Raw genomic sequence first — 10,193 nt, forward strand, 5'->3', positions numbered from 1 at the left:
GACCGACCAACTGACCAACCAACCAACCGACCGACCGACCAACTGACCGACCGACCAACCAACCGACTGCTCGACCAACTGACCGACCAACTGACCAACCAACCAACCGACCAACTGACCGACCGACCAACCGACTGACCGACCGACCAACTGACCGACCGACTGACCAACTGACCGACCGACCAACTGACCGACCGACTGACCAACTGACCGACCGACTAACTGACCGACCGACTGACCGACCGACCAACTGACTGACCGACTGAACGACTGACCAACTGACCGACCGACCAACTGACCAACCAACCGACCAACCAACCAACCGACCGACCGACCAACCGACCGACCGACCAACTGACCGACCAACCGACTGACCGGCCAACTCACCGACCGACCAACCGACCGACCAACCAACCGACCGACCGCCCAACTGACCGACCAACCGACTGCTCGACCAACTGACCGACCAACTGACCAACCAACCAACCGACCGACCGACCAACTGACCGACCGACCAACCGACTGACCGACCAACTGACTGACCGACCGACCAACTGACCGACCGACTGACCGACTGACCAACTGACCGACCGACCAACTGACCGACCGACCAACTGACCAACCGACCGACCAACCGACCGACCGACCAACCAACCGACCGACCAACTGACCGACTGACCGGCCAACTCACCGACCGACCAACCGACCGACCAACCGACTGACCGGCCAACTCACTGACCGACCGACCAACTGACCGACCGACTGACCAACTGACCGACCGACCAACTGACCGACCGACCAACTGACCAACCGACCGACCAACCAACCGACCGACCGACCGACCAACCGACCGACCAACTGACCGACCAACCGACTGACCGGCCAACTCACCGACCGACCAACCGACCGACCAACCGACTGACCGGCCAACTCACCGACCGACCGACCGACCAACTGACCGACCGTCATACCAACCGACCAACCGACCGACCAACTGACTGACGAAACCATACTAAATGCAGCAATTGTCCCATATCTTGGCCTCCATGGATGCAGATAGGTACGATCATTTGGATTTTGGGATTTTTTTGCGATAGCTTCTTTGGCAGATCTAAGTGTTGTTGTCCAGGTGGTCTTTGGTTTGTCATAGCAGTTTTTGCATCTTTTCTTGTTCTGTTATGGACCCTCCAATGCCCTGCAGCCCTTTTATCCTGACACCCCTATCATCACAACCTGCTGCAAACATAGACCTCAGCACCGTCTACATGCAGAGCACAGTGGACTGCAGAGCTGCAATTTTGAAATTCCTGTTTCAGAAGCTATTTAGTTAATCATGGATTATAAACGTATACATTTAGCTTCTCTGTCTCTGCCTTTTTTCTTCTGCTTTCATTGTTTACTCCCTGTTTCTTCTTGCTTTACCTCCTGGTTGATCTGGTTTACTGTTATCACTACATGTTGGATACACTGTGTATGTTAACTCAGATTAACAGCAAGCCCAACTCAATAAGAATAAAGCCTTAGCCTCGCTGCATGCAGTTAGCCTAGCCTTGTAGCTAAATAACAAGCCGAGCGTCTTGCTCCTTTATTACTGTCTTCTTACAATTTTATATAATTTTGTGAGAAGCTCAATGGAAGCTTTGAGTGAAAAGCCATTGCTTTCGGAAGTTTTAGCAAAGATTGACGACACAGGAGGCGAAGTTTCTACATTAATAGGCAGGCTTTCTCTCTGTTCCTAACTGCCTCTGCTACCCTCAATGCACTGCTAACTCAAAATCAGCCTTCAACATAAAATACAGATAACCCTATACTGTAGGAGTTTCTTTTTAAACTAAATTATTAAGAAATATTTCTAACTAACCTTGGGCAAAACAATTGGTATGCCACCCAGTGGCGTGGCAGAAGTATTACAACGCCATCTTTACAAAAAAAATTTCTTATCCGGCTTTGTGTGGATGTAGCCTATAAATGCTGATTTCTTTCATGCACTTATCTCAAAATGTTCCTCCTGTCATAGGTGTCACACCTATTAGTCTCAAAACTTAGTTTTGGTTGTTTTTTTTTTTCTTTTTCTCTAGCCTTGTTTTTGTTTTGTTTTTTCATAAAACTCCCAATGCTCCTCGGACCTCCTGCCTTGCCCTTCGTTCCTTCAACAACAACAAAAATAAAAAAAATAAAAGTGGTGTTGACTGTCTCAGGGATGGCTCGGACCGCTTTACTTTCCTATAGAAAGCATCCATCAATAAACGGCCAGCAGCTAAAAACATGAACAGCTATCATTTGATTCGACACAGTACACTTCACCCTTCAGTTAGGTTCCTTTTTTAATTCAACAACATTTGACCAAAATGTATTTTAACAGTTCAAAAAAATGGTGCAATGCAGCTGAGTACATGTAATCAGTGGGGGAGGGTGGAGATTCCTCCAGGGGGCGCTATACTGCAAAGCAAACGTATACCAAAAACCAATTAAATGTATACTAAGGCAGCACAAAAAAAAAAAAAATCTAAAATGCTCTGTAAAGTGCTTTAAATCAGTCATACAGTAGTAGCCATTCAAAACTTCCACAATTTCCTTGGCTGGTTCCCTATGATTCCTTTTTAAACATCAATCTTTGTAGTAAAATATTCTTTCTGTCATTATTTTTAGGCGTTATTAGAGAAGCGCCATCTCCTGGTCAGACCCTGTAATTCCGTGAAAGGTTGGAGTCAGAGTAAAAAATTCCTCTGTGAGTTGTTGGGAAGTGGGCTGCTGTTCAGCTGCTGTTTGACTGGAAACGGCCATTTTGAAAGGCTGCTACTGTAGCTGTCCTTATCCATGCTGGCTCAGCATAGATAAGGACTGGGTCAGATCCTGGGATTATTAAAAGGAGGCAGGGATATCAGAAAAAAGCCTTAGCCTCGCTGCATGCAGTTAGCCTAGCCTTGTAGCTAAATAATTCTATAAACCTGTCAATCAGCTGCAGTTTATAACAGACGGATGTGACGTCAGAGCTGTGGAGGGAGGTGGTGTGAAAATAAAGTTGCTCCCCAGGATGATCTTATCTTTGCTTTGAAAAGCAGCTGCTGGGCATAGAAACCATAGAAGGTTTTGCACCCCGGGTGGAAATATGTCATTAATCAGACAACGAATAAAACAGCATCAATCGTGATTAAAAATTAAATATTTATCTTACACACCTAAAATATATATATAAATATATCTCGAAATATTTTTAATTTTATAATACAATTTTTATTTGTCTTTTATGTCTTAATCAGGGTCATTGGGTGAGTGGGGCGGCGCCCTAGCGCCCTCTATTGGCGCCTAGCGCCCTCTATTGGCCAGCTGCCACTGCATGTAACTGTTTTTGCATGCTTTGCTTGTCCTTCAATTCAACTGCATTTTAGCATCAGCTGGTTCATTATTATTAAAAAAATAAGGAGCCAGTCAGCAGATGGTTCATTGCCCCCTAGAGGTAACTTAGGGCTTCACAGCAGTTTTTCTTCCGGAAAAGCATCAACATGGTAAACATAAACAATCTGTATCAGACTGAAAAATTCTTCAGTCTTTGTGCTTCCACTTGCAGCTCCTTCCCTTAAGATAAAAAAAATATTTAACATCCATTCATCTGAACAATAATAAATTCAAAATACAAACATCTGAGTTGTTCTTTTGATCCTTTTCTTTGTTTTGTTTTTTTGTTTTTGTTCGTTTGAGCATTTTATCCTAAGAAACAAAATATTTTTTTCCAAATATTACATTTAGCTAGTCATTCAGTTTTTGTTTGATCAAAACAAAAAGTATAAAATCTAAACCAGAAAAGAGAAGAATTTGGGATAATTGCTATAATGTGGATCCCGCTGGTGTTTTTTCACAGTGAGGAGTCAGTCTGTCTGTCTTTTCTTCTCTCTGTCTGTCCTTCCATCCTGTTCATTGTTTTTCAAAGTGAGTTTTTTTTTCCTCCATTTTTTTAATAGATCCTAAAACAGTGGAAAGAAAAGTTAATAACAGTTCTTTGAATGATTGAAATGCTCCAGTGTGCCCGTCTCCTCTAAGATGCCACCTAAGAGCCTAAACTAATGAAAATATGTGAATGCTTCCATGTTGACGAAGCATCGGCCGCCTTCAACACACACCTTTGGTCTGCAGTGTGCCATTTCTGCTTAGTTCTCTAATATAATGGCAACTGACAGATTGTCCTGTCTCTGTCTGTCTGTCTGTCTGTGTTTGTCTCTCCATCTGTTTGTCCTTCCATCCATCTGTCTTTTTTCAACAAAAACCCCTTTTCAATCTGGAACAAATGTGCTTTGAATGGAACTTTTGTTTTGTTTTTTCTTTCATTTGTAACTAATGGTTCCTGTATTTGATATGCAACGCCATCATAACATCACATCAATAAATATTCTCCATTCCAAACCTTGGGTTTCCCATAATCACCCTCTAATATCTGTCCCGAACAACCTTCACTCTGCTTCTACCATTGCCTTTGGCCCCGCGGACCGGATGCAGTCACAGGTTATGAGAAGTCCCGCAGTCTGAATAACATCTCCGGGACGATGGGGGTCCCGCTGCGCCTCACGCCGATCACCAACTCCACCTTTGAGACCTTTGAGCCGTCTGGCCTGAGGCGATGCCACTCCCCCATCCCCTCCATCCTGTAGCTTGGCCAAAAAACAAACCCGGCAGGGAAGAAAACACGGCAAATGAAGACAAAAAGCAATAAAACTTTCATTCTTTATTTGCTTCAGAACATAAACATCTGAGCCAGAGCTGTATTTAACTGTTTACTTCTAGAGATTAGCTGTAAGACAAAATAAGGATATAAACGATTGCAGATGCATTCGAAAATACACTCATTAACTGAAACACTCACAGAGATATAGCCTTGGTTAGCTAGGATTAAAAACAGTAAGCTCTCCTGTAGTCAATCTGTACTCATTCTTGCCTTTTTCTGACCTCCCATGACCCCAAAAAGCAAGAATACTATAACTGAAATACTTCAAAATAAGATGTGAATTTAGAAAAAAAAGAATCTATAATTAATACTGAGACTCGGAGGAAACTAACAAATAACTACGGTATGTTAGCTGCATTTTCAAAGTAACGGTGTATATATATATATAGTAGTGGAGATTAAAAACTGAGACCATTTAGGGATGAAACCTCTTAACTGAAGCACCTCAGCACCTTAAATAAGACAATAGTTTATGATTGGTTGTTGCTACGGTGATGCAGTAAAATGGAGACGAGTCAAAGAAAGTTTTGTTTTTCCTATAAAAAAAAAAAACAACTCCAACATTAGCTGATAAATATTAAACCATCCAAACAGCAGCAGATGAAGGTTTTAGAGGAAATTATTTTACGTTATGGAGACGAAAGCCCCAAAGTCTGAGCAGGTTTAAATATATCTGAGTTAGAATTAAAATATTTCATGAAACAAGCATTTTATTGAGGGTTAATGGGTTGATGGATAGGGAGAGCTGAGGAGCTTTTTCTTGTGTGTCACAAGCTGTTAGGATTTAATGTGGAGAGGGGTTAACACTGCAGAGCTGGTGCATGCAACATTCCTTCTTATTCCCACTGGGAAACACATGAACATATTCAGTGCATTCATGAATCGACAGATATTTATCAGAGCTCCACCCCCATCAGCTGCCCTCTCACCTGAGCACGCCTCCACACGCTGAGCTGTACAGGTCACATGACGATTGGTTTCAGCCTGATGTCTCGTTAAGGCGAGTTCCTGTTAATCCGGGGAATCGATCATCCGTCTTAGCTGCTGTTTTAGCTCCAGTTTCTTTTTCTGCTCGTCCTTCAAACAGACGTAAACATGCTCTAACGTTTTCAGAGCGTACAGCTCAGCATTGGGGAGGGAAGCTGGGTTTTTCCGCAGGTCTGAGTTGATCTACATTTCACTTCCCACCACTGCCATGCTGAGCATTACTGCTGGAATCTGCAACCAGAATCAGAATTTTTTGTTTTCTCCCTTTATGGCTTCTCTGTCTTCCCCTGTTTTTACCCCAAACTCTACCCCCCATCCCCCCACCCTTCCTTTTTTTTTTTTGTCTGTCCATCTTGTCTTTTTTTTTTTTTTTTTCCGGGTGCGACTGCTTTAGTCGGAGGAGCCATGAATGGCTACTGGAGCGACAGCCCCTGGTAGAAGAAGAGCAGGATCCACACAGCAGAAGAAGAAGAAGAAGAAGAAGAAGGAAACAACAAGGAGCAATATTTGAAAAGCAGCTGAGATTAAAGGGATTACAGCAGATTGAGGGGAATCCTGACCTGCATCTACCTCTCAACAGAGATGCACACTTCTTTTACTGAAAAACTGACCTTTGACCTTCAGTAGCATCAATTTGTCTCACCTTTATTTTACAGTGTTTTTTTTTTCTCTGATGTTTAAATTTTTGTACAATTTTTTTGTTTTATTAGACTTGATGACTAAAATTCTTAATTTTTGCTCTTCTGTTCTGGGAGAAAAAGAATCAGTTTTAAATAACGTTTGTTCCGGTTTATCAGAGACATAGACCTAAAATAATAAAACTAACGGTACAAAAGTTTTAAAAATTTAATATCGATGTTAAAAAGCGGCTAATTGAGCAGCTAATTATGCCACGGTGTGTCATCAAAGAACAGGAATGCCAGCCGGGCTAAACTCATCCATTAGGAACAGTTTACAGCAAGATGATTTATAGAGTTAAACAGTATTCAATTCTATTCAGTTTATTTCTATAGCTCCAATTCACATCATGTCATCTCAGGTCACTTTCCAGTTCAACCAGTTCATCCAGTCAGATTGATTCAAAGTTTTCAATCTAAGGAAAACCAGCTGATTGCATTGATTCATTGACTCTTCAGCAATCCCTCACACTAAGCATGCTTGTAGCAACAGTGGAGAGGAAAAACTCCCTTTGAACAGGAAGAAACCTCCACCAGAAATATTAGAACTAGATATGCAAGAAAAAGCTCATTTCTTTTTTGCGTTTTATTAAATCTATGATTTAATGTCATAGAAACACATAAAATATAAATAAAAATACAAACCTGTGTTTTTTTAAACAGTTGGACACCAGATTTCTACAAATCATTAGGAATCTTAAATCAGATAGAAATTCAGTTTATTTAGAGGATTATATTTTTACACTAAGTCTGTTTTATTTTTTAGTTCTCAAAATACCAGTTTTTCGTTTTTTGTTTTTTTCCGGCTCTTGTCTTCCGCTAAACTGGTCGTCATGACGACGGTGGTCACTTTACCAGACAGCTCTGCTTGTTGCAGCTCTGTAAATATGTAGCTTCTGCATGGTCTTCCAACGCGAGCAACAGGTACACCAATATGTGAATAATAACGTAAGCAGGTTCGACGTTTTAGTTTCAAGCATAAGGAATTTCTATAGAACATTTAGACGTTAAAGCGTCGTGCAACATTCAGCGGCATGTGGAACAAAATAACCTTAGTGAATGCAAGAAAAAGAGGGACGGCTGGAAGTTATGCATGCTGGTGGGAGCAGATCAGCCTAGATACTGTAACGGGGATAGGGACATGGGGGGGGGTTAAATTATTTTTTTAGGATGGGAAGGGGCACTATTTCTAGTAAATGCTATGAAGCTGCTTTGTTATTGCTGTTGAGATACTTTTTATTTGCTTTTTCTATATAAGAAAAACTGTTCAGAAAGTTATTTATTTTTTTGGATATATGCTAGAAAAAGAAAAAAGCTGAAATCTAATGTAAAGAAACTAAAGAAACTTTAAAAGAAGAAAAAAAAAATGTCATCTCTAATCCTCTGCTGCAAGTTAAAGAGAAAACTGTCTCCTTCCGACGCCGCTTCTCACCAAAGTTTCCTCTTAAATCGTTCATCGTTTTATTTGCTTTTACTCTCCTGCTTCCTTCATTTATTCACTTTAATGCTGAAATGTTGTACAGCCATGGAAGAGTTCATCAGACTTCACTCTTTGTTGCTAATAGAGCGTTAGAAGAGGAAACTGTTTGGCAGATCTGGGTTCTTTTCCATTTTACTGCTCTTCTTATTTTTCTCTGTCATTTTGATTTGATTTAGAAGAAGTTCGCAGTATTTTTACCTCTGACTGTTGGCCACAGTTCTGCCAAAATTTAAACAGACTTTAAATGTTTGATCCTGGATGTGATAAAGATAAAAAAAAATGTCTTAGATAATATAAACGTTGTATTTGTAGTAGCAGTAGCAGGAACTAAGATGCATTGCTGAAAGGCGGTTTAAGGCAGTTACTCTTCAGCTTCTTTTGTTTTCATGCATTGATAACTCAGGTACATATCTTTTAATGTTATTTTTTTTTCTGTAAAATTCCCCAAATGATGCATCATATGTAAGAAAATGAAGAAAAAAACATGTTTGCATGTTTATAGCAGATCAATGTCACCTTCACTGTACATGTATGCATCCTGCCTCCTGGCCTCTTGTGAAGTCCCCTTGATTTCCCTCCACAAATCACAGAATATTACTTTTGTTAGACTCCTGCCTTTCATACCGATAGAAACCATTTAACAGTAGCATGAATGCTTTGCACAAGGAAAAGATGTCTAATAAAAAGGGGACTAAACAAAGGAGGAGACAGGAAGGGAAAAAGTGATGATGGACTGGAATGAAATGTTACTGAAGAAGGAGAGCGGTGCTTTTAAACTGATGTGTTCTGAGTATCCTGTCAACGGAGCAACAGGGAAGACAGGAGAGGAAGAAGGAAAAGTGAAAGAAAACAAAGGGAAATTGGCGCCCCGTCATGTAAGAATGGAAAGCACACTGTTTCCGCTGTATGTCCTCACCTCGTGTTTGTGGTCGTGTTCTGCCGTTGCACTTTAGTTTCCCTTCATTTGGTTTCGTGTTCATTGTCCTTTTCCTTTCCTCTGTTTGCTCCGAACCAGGACCAAACAGCTTTTCCCAAACTCCACCTCCAGCTTGTTCCATCTCACGGTGGCAGGTTGATTGATTGCAGAATGTCATGTGAGCAAACCAAACTGAAGCCGATCACTGACGTGATGCAGTTCGGGCTTACAGCCGCAGCTCTTCCACTACTTTAATCTATCATCCCTCCATCTACTGGGTTTATTTTCTTCAACCTGGTTCTGGTCGGCTGAAGTCCTCTGGTATAAAAACTGAACTCTGATGCAGTTTGGTAGATTTTGGTCTTTGTCGTCCTCTCAGAGAACTGACCGGCCGCCTCAATGACTTCTGCATTTGAATTCTTTGTGTGGCGTAGAGAGGCATTAACCCGTGTAACAGCCAAGCTTTGTTTCTGGTGTTCCTGCATGCCGGGTTTGCTTTGGGAGCTTCGTACTGAGGTCATTTTTTATTTTACTATAATGACACAAAGGTCACACTATAACACAAAACCTCTGCATTGGAATCAGCTTATTATCAGCAGCCAATATTCTTCCTTGTTACTTTGGTTTTTAACCAGATTATAAAAGCGATGCTTCTTGAACAATCATTCTAAAGATGTGTGCCTGTGGTAAAGTAAAAATGCAATTCTGTATTTTTCTTTAGCTTTGTAATTATCACAACTGACTCTTTGCCAGCAGCATCTCTCCAGTTTAGAGTTAGTTTAAAAAATGACTAAATGTTGATAAAGATGTGAAGAGTGAGTTACTTTGGTTGATCTCACACTGATTCCAACCTTTACTTTGAGTTCAAACGTATGAGGAGGAAAATAGCAGATTAAGAATGGAAAGTTTGTCTGAAAAATGTCTGACGTGATGCACCTGCTTGATGTTATTTTGATGATAAAACATTTTATTTTGGAGCTAAAGATTCAGAAATTAGTAACATTTTCTTAAATTAAGTGTATTTACCCTTAATTTGAGCAGGTAAATAAGACTATTTGCCAATGGAATGAGGATTTTTACTCTTAAAATTAGATAATAAAATGATATGCACTTGATATAAGACAATGGAAAAAAATTTTTCTTATTATAAATGTAAATTTTCTTATCCCATTGGCAAAGTTTCCTCATTAATTCAAGACAAAATGACCTCTTTAGATTTTAGATTTTTACAGTGCAGCTAAAATCAGCTTCCGTTTCAGCCAACAGATCTAATTTTAAAGTCTAACAGAAACATGGTTGGATGAAAACAGGGAAAACTCCTGCTGAAAGAGTGACGCCTCCTGGTTAAACGTCTCTTAGCAGCGAAGGAGTGATTATTTAAAAAAAAAAAAAACTAAAAATATGTTTTAGGGAGAA

The 10,193-nt window shown here is 40.7% G+C and overlaps 1 protein-coding gene across 3 annotated transcripts in view; it reads left to right on the forward strand.

Moving 5' to 3' along the window:
• LOC107093229 (potassium voltage-gated channel subfamily C member 1-like) overlaps positions 1–10,193 on the forward strand; it is a 112,987-nt gene that overhangs the window by 99,433 nt on the left and 3,361 nt on the right. Inside the window, exon 5 of one of the 3 annotated variants that reach the window (XM_015388147.1) lies at positions 6,099–6,373. The exons of 1 other annotated variant lie outside the window; for it this stretch is intronic. In XM_015388147.1, coding sequence (XP_015243633.1) covers positions 6,099–6,142 — 44 coding nt within the window. In that variant the 3' untranslated portion in view covers positions 6,143–6,373. Of the gene's footprint in view, positions 1–4,491; positions 4,833–6,098; positions 6,374–10,193 lie in introns of those variants that run through there. One more of the 3 variants, XM_015388146.1, reaches the window with a different exon arrangement.

The sequence above is a fragment of the Cyprinodon variegatus genome, unplaced genomic scaffold (assembly GCF_000732505.1).
Source record: "Cyprinodon variegatus isolate N-32 unplaced genomic scaffold, C_variegatus-1.0 Scaffold415, whole genome shotgun sequence".
In the NCBI taxonomy this organism is placed as follows: Eukaryota; Metazoa; Chordata; class Actinopteri; order Cyprinodontiformes; family Cyprinodontidae; genus Cyprinodon; species Cyprinodon variegatus.